The 26,552-nt window shown below is 35.6% G+C and overlaps 1 protein-coding gene across 1 annotated transcript in view; it reads right to left on the bottom strand.

Annotated features, from left to right (window-relative positions):
* Positions 1–24,534, bottom strand: part of LOC148956592 (uncharacterized) — a 61,680-nt gene extending 37,146 nt beyond the window's left edge. The window contains exons 1-3 of the mRNA XM_089091351.1: positions 24,472–24,534; positions 17,483–19,044; positions 13,863–14,385 (exon numbers count right to left, since the gene is read on the bottom strand). Coding sequence (XP_088947477.1) covers positions 13,863–14,385; positions 17,483–19,024 — 2,065 coding nt within the window. The 5' untranslated portion in view covers positions 19,025–19,044; positions 24,472–24,534. The remainder of the gene's footprint in view (positions 1–13,862; positions 14,386–17,482; positions 19,045–24,471) is intronic.
* Positions 24,535–26,552: the final 2,018 nt, after the last annotated feature.

The raw sequence follows: 26,552 nt of genomic DNA, 5'->3' as shown, positions 1-26,552 counted from the left end.
TATAACTATGTCTTTTAGGATGACTTAATACCTCGAAGCCCCCAGGGTGAGGGCTGAAAGTTATGAACTTTACCCAATGTTAACATATTGTAGTATTGGTTATTGGGAAGTATACAGACGTTTTCAGGGGGAATTTTTTCTGGTAGTGGGGGGGGGGGGTCGGGGGTTATATGGGAGGATCTTTTCATGAAGGAAGTTTTCCTGGGGGAAGGGACATTGCCATGAAGGGGGTGCCGGGTTTCCCATAATTAATTTAAAAAAAAATCAGAAATTAAATATAAAAAAACAAGTTTTTCTATTGAAAGCAAGGAGAAACATCAAAACTTAAAACGAACAAAAAAAATATTAGCTATATGACTGGGTTCACATTCAAGTCAATGTTTCGCTCTTTAAGCCAAAGATATTTTAGTACTTTCAAAAGAGCTATTTATTCTAATTAACGGCCTTTGTGATTAAGGGGTCATTTTTAAAGAATTGGAACAAAATTTTGTTTACTTATTCAATGACGGTGAACCAAAATAAAAGCTGCATTAACTAAAAAACGATCAGAAATTAAATAAAAAAAAGTTTTTTAAACTGAAAGTAAGGAGCGACATTAAAACTTAAAACGAACAGAAATTATTCCGTATATGAAAGGGCTGTCCCCTCCTCAACGCCTTGCTCTTTACGCTAAAGTTTGACTCTGTCTCACAACTTTATTTTTTAAAACAATAAAAAACTTTAGCGTAAAGAGCAAAGCGTTGAGGAGGGGACAGCTCCTTTCATATACGGAATAATTGCTGTTCGTTTTAAGTTTTAATGTCGCTCCTTACTTTCAGTTTAAAAAACTTGTTTTTTTTATTTAATTTTTAAAAGGATCCAAGCTCTGTGATGGTTCGACTTTGTTAGCAAAACAGGTTGTCCCAACTCACCAATCAACACGGTTTTTAATTCAAATAGCCGAATAAATCTTGCTTTGGTTTGGAAACCTGCTTTGAATGCAGCCATACCAATCTGCACAGACCCATCTATGACTTTCACCGTTCTGCAGCTGGTTGGAAACAACCTCACGGCATATCGAAAAAGAGCTAGTCCAACAACCTGTTCAATCTCCTGCCACTTGTGAGCATCAACCTTGATGAAGCACATGCGCTCACTATGGCCTGAAGCAGGTAGAGGAGGTTGTCGTCATTCTCTACACCAAGCAGTGCCCGGTAAGAGACATAAGTCAAAATCAAGTTAAGTATTAAAGCTCCTGGTAGCAATAGTCCCCCCCCCCCAGAACTTTCCTAGTGGTTCTCATGATCCCCCAACTACTTCTCTGCCTTTTTTCCGGTGAGCATGTCAATTAATATCAAAGAATGTCTTGTATATGTCCATATTAACCGTTTAGTTATTATAAACCATATGTAACCCCAGGAGCAAATGTGCCACCACGCTCTATCATGGCCTTTGAAATTCGGAAGCTCATTACATGGTTTATCGACACTTTTAAATCGACTGGCTATCTTAGAATTCCACAATCGATGACTTTCTGGTACAATTTAGGCCAAAATTGTCGTTTTCTCCCGCGAAAGGGCCCGAAAACGCCACAGTTCTGCTCTCACAGTCGTTTTCATCACTCCAGTAGGCCATCAAATCTTTTAAATTTTTTTTTAATGAGCCTTCTCTTGAAATTTTAGGACGTTATAAATTTTAAGACGGTTCGTTTGACACGATTTACTCTTTGGAAAAAAAATAACAACAAATGAACAAGTAACAGTGATCATCCTTGTCGGAAAATGCAGAATGTCATATTTGTGTTAATAGGGGACATCCACAGAATTTTACCCTGATATCCTGAATTTGATGGTGTAATTTTCGTCGCGATCACTTGCGTGTTTGGGCGTGTTTTCATCCTTTTCAAGATTCACGATATTTATTTTATACAAAAGAAACAAACACAAATAATCAAACAGTTCGTGGTAACGAACTTTAAGTAAGGAGCGACCTGGCTCAATGGTAACCGAAAGTCTAAAAAACGGAATTTTGATACCAATAGATACATCAAAAGAATCAGATTTTAATTGTGATTTCGACTATAAAAGTTTCATCAAGTTTAAGCTGATCCATCAAAAGTTAAGCGCCTGAGAAAATTTGGCTTATTTTCGAAAAAAGGGGAAAGGGCCCCCTAAAAGTTATAGAACCTTAATGAAAATCACAACATCATATTCAGCGTATCGGAGAACCCTACTGAAGAGGTTTCAAGCTCCTATCTACAAAAATGTGGAATTTTCCATTTTTTGCCAGAAGAAAGATCACGGATGCGTGTTTTTTTTTTTCTTTTCTTTTTCCCAGGGGTAATTCTATTGACCCAGTGATCCTAGAATATCGTAAGAGGGCTCATTGGAACGGAAATTAAAGATTCTAGTGCCCTTTTTAAGTGACTAAAATAATGGAGGGCAACTAGGCCCCCTCCCACGCTCATTTTTTTCCCAAAGTCACCCAATTAAAATTTTGAGATAGCCATTTTGTTCATCATAGTCGAAAATCTAATAAATATGTCTTTTAGGATGACTTAATCCCCCACAGTTCCCAAGGGTTGGTCTGAAAGTTATGAAATTTGCCCATTGATTATATTTCTTTGGTTTTTGGGACGTATGCAGACCTTTTCAGCAAGGATTTTTTCTGGTGGGGGGGGGCGGGAGGCTTAGGGGACTCGGGAGACTCTGTCCGTGGAGGATGTTTTTTTGGGGTAAGAGACATTTCTATGAAGGGGGTGCCGGATTTCCAAGCATTATTTGAAAAACGATCAGATTAAATTAAAAAAAACAAACAAGTTTTTTCAACTGAAAGTAAGAAGCAACATTAGAAGTTAAAACGAACAGAAATTATTGCGTATACGAGGGGGGGCTCCCCCAAGTCAATACCTCGCTCTTTACACTACAGTTTTTTTTAGTGCTTTCAAAAGAGCTATCTATTCTAATTAAACGGCCTTTGTGATTCAGGGGTTTGTGAATTAAACAAAATTTTAACTTTTAACGTAAAGAGCGTGTAATTGACTAAGGGAGAACCCCCTCATATACGTAACAACATATACGTAATAAAAAAAAAACAATAAGAAAAAAACAAGCGATACGGCTCAATAGTAATCGAAACTTTTAAAAACGGAAATTTGATGTCAATAAATGTATCAAAAGAATGGGCTTATAATGCTGATTCTGAATATATAAATTTTATTAAGTTTAGTATTACTCATCAAAGGCTACGAGCCTGAGAAAATTTACCTGATTTTTGAAAGAGGGGGGAAACATCCCCTACAAGTGAAAGAATGTTAATGAAAATCACACCGTCAGATTCAGCGTATCAGAAAACCCTGTTACATAGGTTTCAAGCTCATATCTGCAAAAATCTGCAACTTTGTATTTTTTGCCAGAAGAAAAATATACGAATATAGAAGTTCGTTACGTAAGTTAATTTGTAAATTACGTCAGAACCAAATTTAGAGACAGCCATTTAGCAAAAGAAAAGTAAAAATTTTATGCAAATTTTGTTTATTTATTCAATGACGGTGAGCCAAAATAAAAGCAGCATTAACTAAAAAACGATCAAAAATTAAATAAAAAAAACAAGTTTTTTTAAACTTAAAGTAAGGAGCGACATTAAAACTTAAAACGAACAGAAATTATTCCGTATATGAAAGGGGCTGTCCCCTCCTCAACGCCTCGCTGTTTACGCTAAAGTTTTACTTTCTCACAACTCTATTTTTTTTAAACAATAAAAAACTTTAGCGTAAAGAGCGAGTCGTTGAGGAGAGGACAGCCCCTTTCATATACGGAATAATTTCTGTTCGTTTTAAGTTTTAATGTTGCTCCTTACTTTCAGTTTAAAAACTTGTTTTTTTTATTTAATAATTAAATAAAGCCAACATGGAGCTGAGCTCGAAAAGGAGGCTAAAAAGATAAACCAAAAACATCATAATATCCAGAAGGAGAGGGGCAAAGGAGGCTACCCCAGCATGGTAAATTCCAAAAATAATACTAAAAACAATTTTCAGCTATATTAAATAAAAAAGGTTTTGGTAAGCAACTTAAAACTTAATGAATCTTATATATTTACAATCTCAATTAAAAATTGATTCTTTGATATCGAAACTTCCTTATTTGAGTTTCGGTCACTATTAGTCCGAATTGCTACTTACTTACAGTTCATTATTACGAACTGTTTGATATATACACTTGTTGTGTATGCACTTGTTAATTATGACGCGGCCAGACCTTCGCTATTCTGTGGAGAGTCTTTTTTTTTCATGATTGTTTTTTATCGATGATGGGCTACTTTATTAGGTTAATATAGTACTTTGAGGTAACCCGAACCGCAAGGCGGGTTCAGGAAGTATGACTGCATGTAGAACAAGCCTTGGCTTCAAAGGGAAGGCGTCATAACATCTAATCGTAAGGAGCACTAGCGTCAGGACATCGACAAAATCCGTCATAACATCGAGAAAAATTCCGTCAGAACCACTAACCGTCGCAACATCGACAGTTACAATCGCTAACCGTTAGAACGTCGACAGTCATAACATCGACACGTCATAACATCTTAAAAAAATTTCCTAACCAAAATCCGTCAGAATTACTAACCGTCGCAACATCGACAGTCATAACATCGACAGTCACAATCGCTACCCATCAGAACGTCGACAGTCATAACATCGACACGTCATAACACCTTAAAAAAATTTCCTAACCAAAATCCGTCAGAACCACTAACCGTCGCAACATCGACAGTCATAACATCAACAGTCACAATCGCTACCCATCAGAACGTCGACACGTCATAACATCTTAAAAAAATTTCCTAACCAAAATCCGTCAGAACCACTAACCGTCGCAACATCGACAGTCATAACATCGACAGTCACAATCGCTACCCATCAGAACGTCGCAAGTCATAGCATCGACACATCATAACATCTAAAACTTTTTTTATAACATCTAAAATTTTGAAACTTTAGTTTTTTAAGGTTTAGGGGGGAAGAGGTACCTAGGTTAGGTTAGGTTACGTATTTATATGCTATGTTTTACCCCCAAACACCCCCCCCCCCCCTGATGTGCAAATATATAGCCGAAATTTGTTTCTAAATTATTATTTACTTGTTAATATTATATAAACTTATAATTTTTTTTACATAACGAAAATCCGTCAGAACTAACCGTCGACAGTCATAACATCGACACGTCATAACATCTAAAAAATTTTTAGATGTTATGGCGTGTCGATGTTATGACTGTCGACGTTCTGACGGGTAGCGATTGTGACTGTCGATGGACTGACGTGTCGATGTTATGACTGTCGACGTTCTGACGGTTAGTGGTTCTGAGGGATTTTCCTTGTCGACGAAATGACGTTTAGTGCTTGTGACGGTTGTTTGAAATGGTAGCACCTCGCTTCAAATCATTTGTCCGCAGATATAGGACAGATCACTTTGGCAGATTCTTGGCCAACGGATTCCTCATTCAATATCAACTGCTTAATATCCCTCATTCAACTGCTTGTTTGCTGTAGTATTCATGAATGAAGCAGTTCTTTCTTTTTTGGATTGTTCTTCCGCTATTTTAATTTTCTGACTCTCTGTTACATCCCTCCTCGTTTCATCCAGATATTAACAGTAATCTTCTGATAAATTATTCTAAAGGAAATAATGACAATGAGGTAGAAACTCCCCACTTTTCTTAATTCAATCCTCGCTTTCTAATCTAAATTATCCTGTTAAAATAAATTGCGGGCAATAACATTCATCTTTAAGATACCCTTTGTTGCAATAAGTAAATAAAAAACAAGTTTTTTTCCACTGAATTTAAAGGAACAACGTTAAAATTTAAAACGAACAAAAACTATTTCGTGTATGAGGGGGGCTGTCCCTTCCTCGACTGCTCGCTCTTTACGATAAAGCTTTTTTAATGCTTTAAAAAAGCTTCTTATTCCAATTCAACGGTCTTGGTATTTCAACAGTTGTAACTGAAGAATTGGACAAAAAGTAAAACATTAGCGTGCAAGGCAAGGGGTTGAGGTGGGGGTAGCCCGCCTCATATATGAAAAAATTTCAATTAGTTTTAAATTTTAATGCTGCTCCTTACTTTCAGTTGAAAATATTCTTTTCATGACCAGGCTAATCAAACTGTGATGTTGGCTACAAGCCCCATAAGCCCCTGAATTTTTCTTTGTTAAATTGTTTTTATTAATAATTGTAAATTAATTGGTAGCGTCCCGATTTTTCAATTTTTCTGCTAAGAATTAAAATGTTGGGTTATAACTAAAATTTGGGGAAAATTTCAACATTACGTCAAAATTTTCAATGAAAAATAGTTGTGTTGGATAATTATTAATATTTTAGTAAGTATTAATAATAACTAATTTTTAAAAAAATCTCTGAAAAGGAAGTTTAACAAGGGAAATTAAAGAGTCATATTAATGCCAATTAAAGAGCCGACATAACTAAAGTTCTATAGTAATTCAAAATCAAAACCATCAGGAATTACTGTCACGAATAACTAAAATGATGCAGAGGAAACAACAAATCTTAAAGCGAATAAAAATCAAATTAACGATTCAAATCAAACTTAGAACGAACAAAATTGACAAAAACAGGAGTTGGCTACTGTACCCTTCCCCCTTCCCAGCGGTAAAAGCTGCAAAGTCTACTGCGTCATTTAAAGTATACTGGGAACAAAATATATTATACACATTAAGTTTTACATTTTAGAACATTCAAAAATACAACAAACTTACCGTTAAATAAAATCCTGAATTGCTGAAAATTTCCAGGAATTAATTCTGTATTATATTAAATATTCAGTTTATTTTCATTAGTTCTTTCAAGTCATTTTTATTATTATAGCAAATTTTTTCATCGATGTTTTGGACGTAATACCTTTAACTAGGCATCCTCTTCCCAGGCCACATTGCCTTTCTATGACGAAATAATAAACGTTCCCATGGGGATAAGTCCATTTGTTTAGAAAGTGAAAACAGGTAAATAAGTCTAGATCTTTCGATCACTTATACAGCGATCGTCATCAGTAAAAATATTAAAAAATTAAAATTAAAACTAACATAATTATATAAACCATAATAATTAGCTTCCGGCAAGGGCGGATCCAGGATTTTTTTTCGGGGGGGGGGTACTAATTTTTGACTCATAATTTTTCGACTAATTTTACTTTAGAGTATATACGACGTATTTTCGACGTAATACGTTCAAATGGGGATAAGTCCATTTCTTTTGACAGTGAAAACAGGCACAAAAGTCTAGATATTTAATCTAGACAAGTAAACGTTGTACAGGTACAACGTTTATATGTTCGCCCCAGAGAGGCAGTGTGGTCTGAGAAAAGGATACCTATTTAAGGTATTACGTCGAAAATGCGTCGTATACATAGGGAGATTCAACATTTCTTTTGTTCGCCGATGTTTTGAAAATTTAAAGCACACTGCTTAAGATACATATAGTTTTCAATAAAGCGGCAATTAGACAATGGGATTTTACAGTTAGGGGGGAGGTTGCAGTAGCCAAACTGTTGTCTATAGAAATTTTGTTCGTTCTAATTTTAAGTTGAGCATCCAAATTAATGTTTACTCGTTTTAAGATTTATTTATTCATCTATATTGTTATCTGTTATCCTTCTGTTTGATATAATCATTTATTTTAATTTTTGTTCGCTTTCGGTTTATTTATCGTTTGATAGTAATTTCTGGTCGTTTTTAGTTTGAATTATTACAGGAATTTATTTCTGCTGGTCTTAAGCTGAATATGGCCCTTTTTTCTGTTTGAATAGCTTCTTTTTTGGAAAGTTTTTTTTTTAATTAAGCACAGATGTACCAGCTTGGTCGATAGGTTTTGTGTGTGATTAAGCTCTGAATAATCATATGCGACTATAAACGACTATTGATAAGAAGTTTAAAAAGATCAAAAAGAAGAACTAATAAAAGCCCTCAAAGCCATAAAAGTTTTGTACATACCTTGAAGGGGTGGCATGGGGAGAAACTGGAAGCAACTTGAAAATCAATAAAAAGAAATTTTATGAATGCAAGGAAGTATTTTGCTGCTATTGCTGAAATTCTTCAATTAAGACATAAGCCTGCCATCCCATGGACAAAAACAATTGCATCCCATCCACCCTTTTAGATATTAAATAAAAAAAACAAGTTTTTTAAACTGAAAGTAAGGAGCGACATTAAAACTTAAAACGAACAGAAATTATTCAGTATATTAAAGGGGCGGCCCCCTTCTCAAAGCCTCGCTCCTTACGCTAAAGTGTTTTACTGTTCTACAAAATAAAGTTATGAGACAGAGTCAAACTTTAGCGTAAAGAGCAAGGCGTTGAGGAGGGGACAGCCCCTTTCATATACGGAATAATTTCTGTTCGTTTTAAGTTTTATTGTCGCTCCTTACTTTCAGTTTAAAAAACTTGTTTTTTTTTATTTAGTTTCTGATCGTTTTTTAGTTAATGCAGCTTTTATTTGCATAAAAATTTTACTTTTCTTTTGCTAAATGGATGTTTTTACAAATTAACTTACGTAACTAACTTCTATATTCGTATTTTTTCTTCTGGCAAAAAATACAAAGTTGCAGATTTTTGCAGATATGAGCTTGAAACCTATATAATAGGGTTTTCTGATACGCTGAATCTGACGGTGTGATTTTCATTAAAATTCTTTCACTTGTAGGACATGTTTCCCCCCTCTTTAAAAATCGAGTAAATTTTCTCAGTATCGTATCCTTTTATGATTAATACTAAAATTAATAAAATTTATATATTTAGAATCATTATTATAAAAACATTATATTGATAAATTTATTGACATCAAAATTCCGTTTTTAAAAGTTTGGATTACTATTGAGCCGTATCGCTTGTTTTTTTATTGTTTTTTTTTATTACGTATGTGTTATTACGTATATGAGGGGGTTCTCCCCTTAGTCAATACCACGCTCTTTACGTAAAAAGTTAAAAAAAAATTTGATTCACAAACCCCTGAATTACAAAGGCCGTTTAATTAGAATAGATAGCTCTTTTGAAAGCACTAAAAAAAACTGTAGCGTAAAGAGCGAGGTATTGACTTGGGGGAGAACCCCCTCGCATACGTTATAATTTCTGTTCGTTTTAAGTTCTAATATTCCTTCTTATATTTCAGTTGAAAAAACTTGTTTTTTTATTTAATTTCTGCTCGTTTTTTAAATAATGCTTGGAAATCCGGCGCCCCCTTCATAGAAATGTCCCTTACCCCAAAGAAACATCCTCTACAGAAATATTCTACAGAGTAACCCCCTCCTCTAGCCCCCCCTCCAGAAAAAATCCTTCCTGAAAATGGTTGTATACTTCCCAATAACCAATAAATAATGCTGGCAAGTCCGGCGCCCCCTTCATGGCAATTTCCTTCCCCCATGAAAACTTCCTTCATGAACAGATCCTCCAACATAACCACTGACCAACCCTTCCCTCCCACTACCAGAAAAAACCTCCTGAAAACTTCTGTATACTTCCCAATAACCAATACTATATGTTAACATTGGGTAAAGTTCATAACTTTTAGCCCTCCCTCTGGGAACTTCGGGGGATTAAGTCACCCTAAAAGACATATTTATCATATTTTCGACCATGCTGAACAAAATGGCTATCTCAAAATTTTGATCGGGGTGATCGGGTGACGGGTGACCACGCTTTTTACGTTAAAAGTATAAAAAAAATTTGATTCACAAACCCCTGAATCACAAAGGCCGTTTAATTAGAATAGATAGCTCTTTTGAAAGCACTAAAAAATCTGTAGCGTAAAGAGCGAGGTATTGACTTGGGGGAGAACCCCCCAAGTCCTAGAATATCGTGGGAGGGCTCATTGGAACGGAAATTAAAAGTTCTAGTGCCCTTTTTAAGTGACAAAAAAATGGAAGGCAACTAGACCCCCTCCTACGCTCATTTTTTTCCCAGAGTCATCCAATCAAAATTTTGAGATAGCCATTTTGTTTAGCATGGTCGAAAATATGATAGGCTAACTATGTCTTTTAGGATGACTTAATCCCTCGAAGCCCCCAGGGGGAGGGCTGAAAGTTATGAACTTTACCCCAATGTTAACATATAATATTGGTTATTGGGAAATATACAGACATTTTCAGGGGGAATTTTTTCTGGTAGGGGGGGTGGGGGTGGGTGGGGGTTATATGGGAGGATCTTTTCATGAAGGAAGTTTTCATGGGGTAAGGGATTTTGCTATGAAGGGGCCACTGGATTTCCCATCATTATTTAAAAAAAAATCAGAAATTAAATATAAAAAACAAGTTTTTCTACTGAAAGTAAGGAGCAACATCAAAACTTAAAACGAACAAAAAAATATTAGCTATATGATTGGGTTCACCTTCTAGTCAATGCCTCGCTCTTTAAGCCAACGATTTTTTAGTGCTTTCATAAGAGCTATTTATTCTAATTAACGGCCTTTGTGATTAAGGGATCATTTTTAAAGAATTGGAACAAAGTTCGAACTTTAGCTTAAAGAGCAATAGGGGGCAAACCCCCTAATATACGTATTAAAAATATATGAATATAGAAGTTCGTTACGTAAGCTACGTATATTTATTACTAATAAAAACGTTCGTAAATAAAATTCAACAAGTTTCGAGTAAGCCATTTAACCAAATAAAAGTAAAATTAATATGCAAATTTCGTTTTAATTATTCATGCGCGGTGAGCCAAAATCAAAACCTGCATTAATTAAAAAACGTTCACAAATGAAATAAAAAAAAACTAGTTTTTTTAACTGAAAGTAAGGAACGACGTTAAAACTTAAAACGAACAGAAATTATTCCGTATATGAAAGGGGCTGGCCCCTCCTCAATACCTCGCTCTTTACGCTAAAGTTTTACTTTCTCTAAACTCAATTTTTTTTTAACAATAAAATTTTGTTTTAATTGCAAATTTCTTTAATTAACTTTAACGAAATTCACACCATCAGATTCAGCTTATCAACGAACATTATTAAAGAAGCTTCAAACTCCTATCTGCAATAATGTGGAATTTTGCATTTTTAATTAACTTCAACGAAAATTATACCATCACATTCAGCTTATCAGAGAACCCTATTAAAGAAGTTTCATGCTCCTATCTGCAAAAAGGTGGAAATTTGCATTTTTTGCTCGAAGAAAGATCACGATGCGTGCCCTCCAAAAAATGGAGGGTAATTAGGCCCTTTCTCATGCTCATTTTTTCTGAAAGTTAACCTATCAAAATTTTTAGACGTCTGTTTTGTTCAACATCGGCGAACGTCCGATAAACATGTCTTTTAGGATTACTAAGTTACCCACAGTTTCCAGGGGACGGGCGAATGGTTATGAACTTAAACCATTGATTACATATAGTATTGGTTATTGGGAAGCATACAGACATTTTCAGGAAGGATTTTTTCCTGGTGGGGGGGGGCTGGAGGCGGGGGTTACGCGGGAGAATCTTTCCGTGGAGGATGTTTGTTTGGGGTAAGGGACATTTCTATGAAGGGGGCGCCGAATATCCAAGCATTATTTAAAAAAACGATCAGAAATTAAATAAAAAAAAACACAAATTTTTTCAACTGAAAGTAAGAAGCAACATTAGAACTTAAAACGAACAGAAATTATTACGTATATGAGGAGGGTCTCCCCCAAATCAATGCCTCGCTCTTTACGTTACATTTTTTTTTAGTTCTTTCAAAAGAGCTATATCTATTCTAAATAAACGGCCTTTGTGATTCAGGGGTTTGTGAATTAAAATTTTAACTTTTAACGTAAAGAGCGTGGTATTGACTAAGGGGAGAACCCCCTCATATAAGTAATAACATGTAAGTTATAAAAAAAAAACAATAAGAAAAAAACAAGCGATAAGGCTCAATAGTAATCGAAACTTTTAAAAACAGAATTTTGATGTCAATAAATGTATCAAAAGAATGGGCTTATAATGCTGATTTTAAATATATAACTTTTATTAAGTTTAGTATTACTCATCAAAGGCTACGAGCCTGAGAAAATTTACCTGATTTTTTAAAGAGGGAGGAAACATCCCCTACAAGTGAAAGAATTTTAATGAAAATCCCACCGTCAGATTCGGCTTATCAAAAAACTTTATTACATAGGTTTCAAGCTCATATCTGCAAAAATCTGCAACTATATCTGCAACGTATTTTTTGCCAGAAGAAAAATATACGAATATAGAAGTTCGTTACGTAAGTTAATTTGTAAATTACGTCAGAACCAAATTTAGAAACAGCCATTTAGCAAAAGAAGAGTAAAATTTTTATGCAAATTTTGTTTAGGCCTACTTATTCAATGACGGTGAGCCAAAATAAAATCTGCATTAACTAAAAAACGATCAGAAATTAAATAAAAAAAAAACACGTTTTTTAAACTGAAAGTAAGGAACGACATTAAAACTTAAAACGAACAGAAATTATTCCGTATATGCAAGGGCTTTCCCCTCCTCAACGCCTCGCTCTTCATGCTTAAGTTTGACTCTGTCTCACAACTTTATTTTTTAAAACAATAAAAAACTTTAGCGTAAAGAGCGAGGCGTTGAGGAGGGGACAGCCCCTTTCATATACGGAATAATTTCTGTTCGTTTTAAGTTTTAATGTCGCTCCTTACTTTCAGTTTAAAAAACTTGTTTTTTTTTATTTAATAGAATAAGAATCAGACAGAAAAATTAGACAATTTGATTCCCATTTGATGCTCTTTCCAAATGTAGTGTCCCCTAACAGGGCCAGATATAGCCTTAGATGAAATACAAAACATTTCTGATTTTACGATTTTTTGTTTTGAAAGCAGTTTTATTTTTAATTTTGAACTTAAGAAAATGAATTTCGTTACTGAAAAATAAGTATAAAAAGAATAGCACTAATCTACAAAATAAGCAAATACTTTAGCCAACTTTGTACCTGTCCCTATTTGGGGGGGGGGGGGTGACCTTTACCAGTTGCAATGATGATAGTTATTACATTAGGGAAAAGCATAAAATGGGAAATCACATGGTATATTTCTTCTTCTTTTTGTATGATTTCTGTTTAGATCTATAAAATTAACCACGGAATGCCCATCTCATCACATATGTAATTCTATATATGAAAAAATCACCTTATGTAATTGCCTGCAAATCCCTTGAATGAACTAACCTCTAGAGACATGAATAGCACCTATAAACAATTCAACCTCTTCAATAAAGCACTACATGCACTTCATCTTCTGCTCACGAGTGCATATGCTTGCTTTTTAAGAGCATAATAAGACGCGATTGGCAAAACCTATAGTCAATTTCAGTATATCTATGAAAAAACTCGTAAAGAGAGAAGCAGGAAATGTACCTTTATTTACCAGAAAAAGCAGGATTTCATGATGCTTGTGGTTTGAGTTTGGAAATTCTGGTCCGATTTTTTTTATACCCATCATGCATCTGAACGCTAATTGACAGTGCGCATGTTATATTGGTCCAAACTAGCGATGTTTATGTGTTAATCCAATGAGATTTGTGAACCATTTGCCACCGTGATAATCAATAAGGTTTTCAATATATGGGATGGGATTACAGCCAGTCGCCATTTAAACCACCCTCGGCTATGGAAAACGTGCATATAGTTTCTATATTAGGTGAGGGGGGAAGGGGTTTGAACCAAATCCATCCTAAAGCCTATCTGGCTGTAATGCTGATTTTGTATTATTCATTGTGTCTGTAAATGTGCCCTTATAGTCTACACTATTCCTTATCAAACTAAATCTCTAATTAACAAAAGTACATAAACAGAATTCAAATGTAAAAAATTATTCACTACATTTTTTTTTAAAGGGGAAAGGCTTGCAGATTTCCTTTTGAATACATAAAAAATTAAAATTTTACCTTGAAAGACTCCTGGTTTCAAATAAGTAATATCGTTTGCTGACAGGTTGAGAGTCAGCAGCTGCAAAAGTCCTTCAAATGCCTTGACTTCGACTGCAGAAATTGAGTTATTGCTCAAAGTTATTTGAAACATAACGGGGAGATTTCCAAAAGCAGCTCTTTCCAGCTCTAATATTTCATTTCCGTCTAGAAAAACATACTGCAATGACGAAATTCCACCTAGGGCATCTCTTGGAACTTTTGTGATTTTATTGCAGCGTAAGCTTAGTTTTTGGAGGGCAATCAAGTTGCTGAAAGAACCTCCTTCAAGAACATCACCCAAACTGTTATCATCCAAGTTTAAGGAAAGTAAAGCGTTCATGGTAGGCCAAACTCTGTTCGGTGGCAATTTCTTTATATTGTTGTGACGGACGTCCAGTTCTAATAAAGATATTGGGATTTGAAATATTGATTCCAGTTTGTTGTGATGAATAGCCAATGACCTTAGAGATACCAGTCGAACAAAGGCTCCACGGGCCACACTCTGAAAACGACATAGCAAAATTTAATGCGATATAATTAAAACTATAATTCATTCCTAAGCTGAAACGGCATTTTTAATTATAATTTTGTTTTCAAGTTTACTACTTTGCAAGTATTTTCAATCTCACTTTGAAATACCTTAATCTAGGGTTACTAATAAACTAATTAATTAATAAGTGAGTACGAATATCAGAGGTCGTTAATTGATTGAGATATGTTTTTCTGTTGGAGGATTGTTTTTATCATATTCAGTATTCTTCAGTGTTAATTTAGAAAGCCTGATTCTGAAAATTCCAAACTACTTTTTCCGATATATGGCGAGGCAAGCCCAAAATTTGTTTTACAAATCAGATTTTTTCAGTAAATGGGTACACATAAGGGGGGACCAGTTGAATTGGTTCTTTTTCCCTTCTCCCTTCCTATCTTTGATAGACTAAAGCTGATCATAAACCATTTTTTTTTTACAATATGCGGGAGACTGTCAAAAGAAAACAACAACCTTTTTGCAAGTGTTTTTACCCCCCCCCCTTTAAATAAGATACTCGTCAGTCTAGCCCGCCTGAAAATGCTTTTGGGCAACTTCACTTTTCCTAATAAAATTTCATATTTTAAATTGCGCGGTTGCCTCGTCAGGTAATCGGTTTATTACTACAAATATCAACTAAGTAAAAGTACAATCTAATATCGTACTACTTACAAAAAAACAAAATCTCCTTTGCTTTTTATGATTTAAAAAGGAAAATTTAAGAGGAAATGTTACAACAGAATTTGGCTCTGCCTTAGTTTAATTTTTTTTTAGGGAGGGGGTTGAAGCAAAGTCTCTAAGAAAACATTCTTCTTATACTAAAATGCTAGAGCCCAAATAAAGCAACGCAGGCTAACCTATGGCATTAAAGTTATAATCAGCATTAAGCAAACTCTGCAAAGAGAAGGACAAAAGAGAAGTTGTAGGATGCTAGGAAAGTGCTTCCGCATGCACAAAATTGCGCGTTATAAAATAAAAGAGTCGCCCAAATTAAGCCTACATACGGAAACAACTTGAAAAAGTCAAAATAAGGATTCTAGTCTATTTTCAAAGATGATTCGTTAACAAAAAGAATTCTTTTCAAAAACATTTTGAACCCATTTATTGTTGCTAGAGGTCCTCAGATTGGAATCTGTTATCACAAGTCCAGTTTCAGTTACTAATGGCACAGGACGCTCTTTACTTACGCTTCGTTGCAATGACCTGTTGGACGTATGGTTACTAGTTATTCGATAAATGGAAAAAAAATACTATTTACCTTCCTTCCTTGTAAGTTTTTTACCCATTTTATAAGAATTAGAAAATTAGTATAAGGATTTTTGGAGTTGACATATTTATTTAGTTTATATATTTATTTATTTAGTTGATATATCTATTTTTGGAGTAGATATATTCTCTCAATCAACAGTGGACATTTTAAAATGTTCCATCTTTTGGTTTCTGTCATTCTGTAAATTAGGTGCTGTTAAGTTTATTATTTGCTATATGATATACAGTATAATTCATCCGAGTGCGACCAAATCTTTTGATGTGGAAACATCTCGAGAAAGAAAAATAGTCTTTTTTAAGATCTTTAACAAGCAGATTAGTATTTTCGATTTTTTTCAAATATGTTAGCTATCTGAACTGACAACTGAATTTATAGCAATAGAGGTGGTCAGATTATCCACTAAAGTTTTGGTTGCCAGAAATTTGCACAGTCGATAATTCTGATAGTTCGAAAGTTCTCTGCCGAACGCCCAATTCGCATTGAAAGTTAAGATTATTAACAAACACACAAGTTATCCCATGCGTATTTTGTCGGGTTGGCCTATGTTCAACCTCAGAGAAAGAGAGAGTTTAATTAGAAAGATGTTATGACTCAAAATCTTTTCGCTCTATTTACTGGCGAAATTTTTTTGAAAAAAAACTTAACAGGTTGTAAAAAGGCTGTCCCTCCAAAAATTGCATACCCTTGATTGTCTAGATTTGTTCCTCTGTAATATTTAACCCAGTTTTAAAAAGGTGAGGCAATTTTTTTCTCCAGAAATAAGGAATGGGATTTGCTTGCAAAAATATGTCACAAAAATAAACCAATGAAATTAAACCAGGACAAAGGTGTTAGCATAGTTATAGAATAAGTTTTAGCACAGAAATATAGACCTGCAATTTCACTTTTTGCTCTTTGATTCAATTTTAAAGCAAGACTCAATGATTGACCAATCAGAGTGAAAATTTAAGGTAAGTTTTTTTTTGAAATTATTGGAGATAGAAGCTTAAAACAGCAACGTTAAATCTGACAAAATATAAGGAACGAAATATAGCATTAGCATAAAATATCTGAAGACAAATTAGTGTTCATATTGGTTTCCCAAACCGATTTTTGCCATCAAAAATGTCAGACTAATTATCAAAAGTGTGGCAAAAACATTTAAAAGCGCAACACAAACTAATCACAAAGCATGGCTTTTCCACCAACAGGTGTGACTACAATTTGCCTCAAGGATCAGAAAATCCAACGTTTGGCAAAAAGAGGCTATTAGTTTGACTTGGGTGGTATAGTAAAACAAGACTTGATTGACTACAGTGAACCCCTATGTTAGTCTTATAGAAGGTCATTTCAATTTTTCTTGCATAATTTAAGCATAATTTTTGCTTTGTTTTCTGAATCCAGTCTAAATGACTTTTCACCTCGAGAACATTATAAAGTATTCACCTATTTTGTCCTCTATAAATACTTAATATCCTTATGAATTAAGTGGATGGACAAGTGACATATGTGACAAATTACTAATACTACTACTAACAACTCACTGCAGCACCAAGCCGCCTGAGGCGAACGCAGCTACGCACACTCCTCTCCGCCCCAATCTATTCAAATCCTCCCATGTGACAAATTAGTTGCTGAAAAACACATTGGAATAATACATGGCAATACTGCAAAGTGACAAGCATTAAAGAAGTGTGGTGATTGACTTTAACTTTTTACGAATAAGAACAGATATTTTCATGAAAAAATTTGAGATACTGTAATAATGTATTAATTTTGCCGGTATTGCCACATAAATTCAGTTATAATAATCCTTGCTTTTACCTTCAACTGGTTATAACTCAAATCAAGCTCAAGTAAAGTTGGTATACTGCCAAAAGTTGATCCGGCTAACGATGTCAGGCTATTATGGCTTATGTTTAGTGAGCGAAGACTGAACAAATTCTGAAAGACCGAACTGTCAACATCGCTAATTTCATTGTGACTCAAGTCCACTGTGTGAAGTTCGTATAACTTTGGGAATGTCTTCTTCGGCACTACAGTTAAGGTGTTATAACTTATGTTTAACACTTTCAATCCTGACATATAGTCAAACGGGAAATGTGAAAGGTTCGTAAAGTAGTTGAATTCTAGACGAAGCTCTAGTGCATAAGTTGTGCCATCAAAGGCTTTCTTGTTAACCCCACTTAGCTTATTATGCGACAGGTCAAGTAAAGTTATATTTACACAATTTTCAAAAGATCCAGCTTCAATATTTTCAATAGCATTGTGGCTTAGATTTATTTTTGATAAATATATATCTTTAAATGCTAGTTTTTCAACACTAGTTATTTGGTTTTCCGCAAGGTCAATAAGTTCACACAATTGGAGGTCATTGAACATTTGATAATCAACCTTTTTCAAATCATTTCGGGCAAGTACGATCTTACCGATACGTGATACGGAGTTAAATGTTCCACGCCCAATATCGCTAATTTCATTGTCGTTAAGAATGATCCTTCGTAAAAAACGCAACCCACGTAGAGTATTTGCATCTAATCTTTTGATTTTGTTATGACTTAGGTCAATAACTCTCAATACTGTATTTCTTGCAAATAAACCACGTGGAAACTCGGGCACTGCGTTATTGGAAATATTAACAGTTGTCAGCTTTGAGATGTCACTAAAATATACTGGATTCAATTTCGTAAAACTATTGTTAGAAAGATCAACGAATTCAAGGTTACGCAGTCCGTGAAATGCACCTCTTGGAATATCATTTAAGGAGTTTCCATGTAAATCAAGAAACTTTAGCTTGTCCAGCCCTTTAAAAGTACTCTGTTGAAATTTTGTTACATTACCATTAGAAATAGTTAGAACTTCAACATTTTTAAGCTCTAAAAACGCTTCTTCTTTTAACACATCTATCAAACTTCCATCTATCTTTAGTTTTTGAATATTGCTAAGAACTGAAAATGCTTCGGCAGGATATTCTTCTAGTTTAGTATTCCTGAAGTTTAGCTCCGTCAAAGTTGAATTAATACCCCAAAAACTTTCTACTTCAACCCTGCGAAGTGGCGTATCAACGAAATTGATCTTTCTGGCTTTCATGGCATGAAATATCGGACCATATAATCGTGCTATATTACAATTTAGTATATCTAAAACATCTATTTGTGTCTGAATATTGTTTAAGCCTACTGATAGCGATGCTAAGTTTGTATTTTCACATTTAATCTGTAGACCATTGTCTGTGCCCCCGATGCAGACACAGGGGAAAAAAGTGATGTTAGAATCAGTAGAGCATTGGTATGCTGGTCCTGGTGGTATATACTCGGCCGCGATCCAACAAAATAGACTGACATTCAGAAGAAAACCAAGGGCCATAACAGTGTGTGTATTGTGATCTAAAAATAGAAACATAGTAAATAAATCAAAGAGTTTATTTCAAATGAAATTTAATGTATATGCATGGGAGCCAACAGAGGCGTAGGCAAGTTTTTTAGTGCCTTAGGACAGTGCTATTTTTTACCCCTCCCCCATCCCTAATAACCAAATAGACGGTTTCATCTTTCATGAAATCCGTCTAAATTGTTCCCCAACAGATACCGCACCCATGAACAAGCGTACCCCCTTGGTCACCACAGACGCCACTGGCACCCACATGCCCTAGGGGGGCTAAAAATGTTACAATAGTTAGGAATATTCAGAAATGAGGCTATTTGAAAGACAATTTTATAAACTATAAGGGAAGAAGGATTTTCTAAAAAAATTTGGTTCCCCGAATCCCCAAAAATCACGCAATCACGGTGCCACCCATAGCAATTAATCACCAGTGACTTTCCCTGCCAAATATTACTTTGCATACCATAATTCTTCATTACTCTCTTGTTAGTTAATTTTCGTCTCTTTTGTTACTTTGCATAAAAACCAGACATATGCAATATGCAAATGCAAATATTGCAATATACACAGTTCTTCACATGTTGACAAAAAAGTATCGTTTTTATGAAATGAGTTTAAATCATTTCGAATGCAGTTTCCCAATCGCTATTTCTTACATCATTCGTAGTCAAGAATTTTATTTTCAAGTTGAATAGAATTATAGAACGCATTTACTACTATGCAGCTTCAGCCTTCAGTTGGATTTTTAAATTGATAGCCGACAGATTGTTTCTGCAGCTGAATTGTAAGTTTACAGAATTTTTTTTTCTTTTGTTGTTTTTAAATAAGGAACGAAGCAGAAAGAAACTTGGTGAGCCGGCAAAGTGGTTTGCAACTGTCCCATCTCACAGGTATGACTCAATTTATATACAAATTATGACTTAATCTATTATTTATATTCACTGGACTTTACTGATTGGCTTATGTAGGATTTCTAAAAAGAAGGGCGGGGGTTGATTAAATTTTTGAAAATAAGGAAATTTCAAGTGCTAACTTCTAATCAATACTGCAACAGGGAAATACCCGAAATTTCATAGTGGAGAGGGATCCACGAAGTGGCGGGAGTATTTGAAATTTGTCACAAAATTGTTTACCACAAAGGGGCAACCTAACAGTTTTAGCACAGATTATCTATTAGGTTTCACATTAGTCTGTGGTTTTAAATAGGAATATTGTGCCATGGTTTTATATAAATTTATATGCAGTGTTACAGCCATACCAATTATTCTCTTTCCCCTTTTTTATTCTTTAATAATAATTTCTGGTCGTTTTGAGTTTGAGTCATTGTAGGCTTCTATTTCTACTGATCTTAAGTTTAATATGGCCTTTACTTTTCCTTAACAAAAACTTAAAAACATCTAACAATAACATTGCACTTCTAATTACCGATTTTCATATATGTGTTGAAATACATTAATTTAAAATTAGATTCTTTAAAATTTATTGTTACAACGTTGAAGCCAAGTTTCGCGTTCAAGAGAAATCTTACATGTCTACCCGTGAAAAGATCTAATGTCGCTTATGTTTTACGTTCTCCTGAGCACTCGCACCTCGGTCCGGGTTTATATAATGGGTAAGATAGGGAACGATCATACTGTCTATTATTTACATACTGTGATTTGTATTAACTCTTTCATGGCTGAATTATGAAACTGTGATTAGACAAAATTCGGTTTTGCTTTTTACTAGTTTCCTTGGGGTCCATGACATAGGGGCAACTGAGGATGGTCATTTATTTCAATTACATACTTCACATGAAATATGGATCTTATAAAGCACATCAGCTAAATAGTGAAACAGTCTACTTAAACATTTGAGTGGTATGTTTTGAAACAATTCTTGTCTTTGGTTAAACAAAGGTGCACATTACACTTCAGGCACTTGACAAACGTGTGGGCGTGTTTTGCACAGGACTTGCATCTTTGTCTTTCGTCCACCATCTCAGACCATTGGGCCGTGTTGTCAAAGGGAACGCAGGAAATAGGGATGCTGTCACTCCTAGTTTTCTTTTGCGGTCTGGTAGTAACTGGAGACTCGCTTGGTGGTCTACCTTTCCTTGTTGCAGGGATGACTGCACCTCTGAGCAGCCAGTCAGCAATATCCGCACGAAAGCGAAAAAGGGATATTGGCTTCTCAGCGTCAGAGTGATGATTGCTCCTGTACAGTAGCCAAGCATTGGCTACGCTGACGTCAAGGAAGTAATAGATTAGGCGCATGTACCACTTCTTCCCCTTGATGTCAGTACGATATAACTCGATCAACATGTCGCTCAAGTCCATCCCACCCATGAACTTGTTATACTCTTTGACGACATGAGGTCTGGCTACATCGATCTGAGCCTTCCCCTTTTTGTTTCACCGTTTGCATTGATCAAATGGGTTAGGCCCAAAACATGAAGAAATAAGATGGACCGGCTTTTTGTCATATCATTTTGTCACGACTATTCCAGAATGTTGCTCAACTCGCCAATCAAATGGGCCTCTTCAAGAGCTTTTCAGCTTGTCGTCAGCTTCCAAGTGCGGATGTTTCACTTTCCGCATTCTGTCCATTCGGACTGTGCCTACTGACTGAATTCCCATTTCCCGCAGCTTTTCTACTAGAAGAAAACTGATGTAAAAATTCTCAAAGAACACTTTGAAGTTATTTTTTTCGGGAGATATTCGACTAGGCGGAGCACCACATCAGCACCAACACCAAGGTCTGAACCGACAGTGGCTCCTTTACCACTGTAAACTTCCAAGTCATAAACTATTCCACTGGCTCCGACTCTTGTAAATAATTTTATCCCCCATTTATGTGGCTTGTCTTTGATGTACTGTTGAACCCAAGCCGGCCCTTGAACGGGACCATTTGTTCATCCACAGATTGTCGTTCCTCGTTTGGGACTTCTCGCATATTCTTCGGAAGCCATTGTACAAGGGTCAAACCTTGAAGAGGGGGTCGTATCCTGGATTCCCCTTTTGGATTACTTTAAATTTACCATTTGCGTGGAAGAATTGTCTTATACTTTTGAAGGGGTCACGTACCATAACGTTAGCCACTGGAGGATAACATGTAGCAGTTTCCCAGTACATAGATATGTGGGGAAGTTTCATGATTCCCATAAGCAAAAGGATTCCAAGGAATTGTTCCATTTCTTTGATAGTACATTTCAGCTTCAAGCCTTTCTCCTGCAGAGCATACCGATTCGTCTCTTCTACAAGGATGCTTATAATTTCAGAGTCAAAAAAACTTTTGGAAGAATGGGATTGAATTATCCAGAGACAAGTCAGGACTTGGTATTTGCCCTTTCCAGCCTACGTTATTCTCTGGCGCAGGGGTTTTCTTCCAGATTCGTCTCTTTTCAGCCGAAGATTTAGGAACCACGTCTACTTCGGCTTCATCGCGGAGGGATTTTGCAGACTTTAGGTGAGACTTTGCTCTTCGACTGAGTGACCGATCTTATTCATCGTTGCTGTCATCCCAACTACTATCGTGCTCGTCTTCAGCTGACTGAAGACGAGCACGAAAAGGGAAAAAAGAAAGGGTCAGAGAGAGAAAAGAGGGTCATTGTCGTCTCCAGAATCCTCAAAATTCAGGTCAGAGAGATCGCCGTCCGGCTCTAAGACATAGGAAACAGCAGTGCTGAGGTCCACTCTTCTTAGTCGTCTCCTCAGTGCTTCTTGCAGATTTTCTTCCCTACTTGCTATTGCCTCATCGACTAGTGAAGAGGTCGAGGGCTCCATAATCTCAATGGCTTTTCAGCTGCTGATAGTAGATAGTAAACTGGTGAACTGGGCGGATAATGCATGGGTTATATATGGATGGCCTTACGGTTTTAAGAAAATTCATGCATTTATACTTATCTTTATATCCACAAATTAGCTGTTTATAGGTCAACCAGGATCAATTATTATATAATAGCTGTTTATAGGTCAACCAGGATCAAAATTGGGTACGGTATTTCATAATTTTCCGGATTTCCTTTTTGTCGCTCCCGACAAAGATGCCACTGCTAAAACAATTGCACCCTTCCATTCCATAAGACACTATAGTATTATAATACAACGGAATGAAAACCAAAATACTTGGCCGGCACGAAAACTTAAGCCTCCAAAAATAAGTAGAAAGTAAGTAGATTTAATATTTGAAAGTAGAATAGTCCCAAAATAAGTATTTTACTACCAAAATAAGTATTTTACTACCAAAATAAGTAGAAGTGGAAACACTGGCTACATTACTGAAAAATATTCCTAATGAATGAGAAAGCTAATAGAAAGTGGAAACACTTCTAAGATTTTCTATGCAACGTGTGTAAACTATACTGAACTTTTTGGCGGGTCGGTATTGTACTCCCTCTCCTAGGGCAGATGAGCCTTATAAGATACATACTTAAAAACCGTCCTTGCTTGTGGATGAATAAAAAGTTTTGAATAAAGATAATACAGATGGAACCGTCAGACACTAACGAACATCACAAGATTTTTTTCCTTTACCAATCAATATAAACGTCACTACTACCCGAGTCAGATTTATTTCATTCCACAAAATCCGAAAAATTTCACTATGTCAAATTCAGTACTGTGCGAACGTTATTAGATGACTCATATACCATTCGACAGCTCTCGTTCTCTTGTTTCTGGCTATGCAGATAATTTCTCGTTCCAACTAATAAGAAAGGAGCTATAGGCAAAAATCTTGGTGTGCTTTATAAGAGCCACCAGCCATCAAAGGGGTAGTATTAATGGGGAACATATTAGGAAATGTAATGGACCCCAGTCTTTCGCCTTTTCTTATATTAAAAACGAGAATGGAAAAATTAAAAAAGTTACCTGCTCAAAGTAACGAACAAAGTTGAAACTTAAACGAGCAATAGTTTTAAAGCTACCTAATATTTTTTTCTCAAAATTATTGGGGGGGGGGGGCATCTGCCCCCTTGACCCCCCCCTCCCCCTAAAAGACGCCGCTGGAATCAAAAACTGTTTGCATGTAGCCTAGGACTTTATTAGGGGGGGCACGATTCAACTGTCATGGTAGTGACCATCTATTTGGAAACAGTGTTGAATGGGGAGTTTAATGTTATTGTATTTTTTTTATTATAGCTGCCAGCCACAAGATTTAAACCAAAAAGAGGGGATGAAGGTAAACTGGAAGTGACTCTGAAAATCTGACAAAAAGAAATTTTCCTGGATTAATGATGTAAGAAGTTTTTTATTTTGGTATTTAGTGCAGAAGAGGGGGATGTAGATGGGTATCTAAAGCATGATTCCGGTAAAATTCCAGACTAGTAGCTTTCCACTATCTCGGTTAGTTTATGAGCTTGGCGAATGAAGCTCATAGCCTAGGAATAATTATAATATATATAAAGAATAATTAACTAGCTCGGTAACCGATTTCGTTCCTTGACTTACTGATATTACAATCTTACACGCATTTTATCCCATGTTAAGTGTTGAGCACTTTCACAGTTAAACCAGCCATCGACTGAAACACTAAATTTGTAATTACGTCAGCTGTAACTTTCGGGTTGCTATAATCAACCCGATTTTTAATCAAGGTCGGAAACGCAAATAATCCAATCAATTTTTCGTTTATTTTTTAATATTATGTCAATCGTGAAGCTGCATTGACGAGTAACTACAGTACTGTTGGCCTTTTTTTTCACGCAGGTGTGCAGAAAGGGGGCTTCCTGTCCGGGCTGACCAGAATTTTTAGAAAATACCCACACAGAATCGAAAATATAGTTAAGAGAAAATAACCCAAAAACAAGTAGAGAGATGGCAGAGTTGGCGAATAGGTGGACAAAATAAGAAACGAAGTTACGGACACAGAGAAATCTCTATATAGAAATCATAATAAAAATAGACACTATTACACAGAACAAAAAAGTACATTTCAGCACACAAATTAGCTTGTTGTAACTTTTGTACAACAAGGCATTTTGCTAGAAGTTGACCCAATAAAGACGAGTAAAAAAACAGGAAACGACAGCAGGGTGATAACCCATAATGATGAAAAAATTATTCGTTTGCAGAATCACATAAGATATAAGGTTAATTAAATAAGCAGTTGATAGAAATGGCTATCGATCACTGTTGCGATCAAACTTAGGCCTACGTACGAAGTAATTTAATTAACAAAAAAGAAGTTAAATATACAGATACAGTCATGGTACTGTGGTTTTTAAAGAGATAAGCATCCATGTCTTTCAGCTTGGGCTAGAATAGAAAGCGCAAAGAAAGACCAGAGACAAACAATAAAGGAAGGCTTAGTATCTACTCCTGCTGTAAATGTCCTCATAGGAGGCAACTTTGGAGGTATCAGGGATTTCCTATCCCTAGAAATGACTTATATGACGGTTGGGCATGCGGAAGTGACTAGGCCAGCTTATATAGAAAATGAGACACGTAAAATCAATTTTTTGGTAAACGTTTTAGAACCTAACAAACTTCAAAACACATATACCAAATATAAGGAACTGACAAGTAAGCACCAAGGAGGTACTTAGTATGTCAGCAAAAAAGGAAAAACATTATCGTGCCTAAAAAAAATAATTAAAAATTAAGTTCGAGAAATTCTGGTCCAATATAAAAAACCAAATCTGGTAATTCAATTCCCTCTTGACGAAGATCTATTTAATATTGTGGAAAAAAATAAAAAAAAGGGAGAGAAAAGAAATAGAAAATGAGACTATAAAAAAGAAATGCAGTCAAAGATGGCCGGTACTGGAGTCCAATTCACATTTGGTGATGATTTATTTGGCTTCAGTGAAAAATTTGAAAAAATTAGAAAGGAAAACAGAAACACAAAAAAAAGACAATACTTGCAGATTCAGTCAGTAATGGCGAAAAGTAAAATTTTGGCAGAATTACAAAACAGAAGAAGATAAAAGAACCTAGGGGGGGGGGAAGGCCTGGGACCCATTGGGGACAACCAGAGATGTTCAAAAGGTAGAATGGAATGGATTATAACGAGTTTTGGAAAAGTGATGAGGTATTGAGTTTCGGTTTGGATTGGAAACACTTTGGGAGGAATCTTGGATCGGTCGTATCAACTTTAAAGAGTATTTTGTCTCCTTAGGGGGGGGGGAGTATCACCATCGAAAAGCCATAAATGATATCCGGTTCCTTCAACGCACAACAGGTAGGCAAATAGCGATTCCTTTACTGAGGCTTTGCCTTTCCAATCTTGGATGTCAGGGAGATATTCTCTCCTATTACCAGTCGCTCCATATTTCATCTAAACCTTTACCCGGTAGCCCCATTTACTGTTCTTACCCCTTAACAACAACAAGAACACCATTGTGGTCTCCGTAGTAAAGAAAATCTTTGCTTGAATTTCCTCTATGGAATATCTTGCTTCGCAGCCCCCTGAGTAAATGAAACCTAAAAAAAAAACATTTTGAAAAGAAAAACAAAATTTCTTTAGTTAGTAAAATTCTCAGATTTTACCTGGTTTCCTTGTACCCCAGTCGTTTTAGAGAACCCTTGTA

The sequence above is a fragment of the Artemia sp. Qi Xiang Cuo genome, chromosome 1 (assembly GCF_049724085.1).
Source record: "Artemia sp. Qi Xiang Cuo chromosome 1, ASM4972408v1, whole genome shotgun sequence".
In the NCBI taxonomy this organism is placed as follows: Eukaryota; Metazoa; Arthropoda; class Branchiopoda; order Anostraca; family Artemiidae; genus Artemia; species Artemia sp. Qi Xiang Cuo.
The sequence above is the reverse complement of the archived record's forward strand: the minus strand, read 5'-3'. Positions and strand labels throughout refer to the sequence as shown.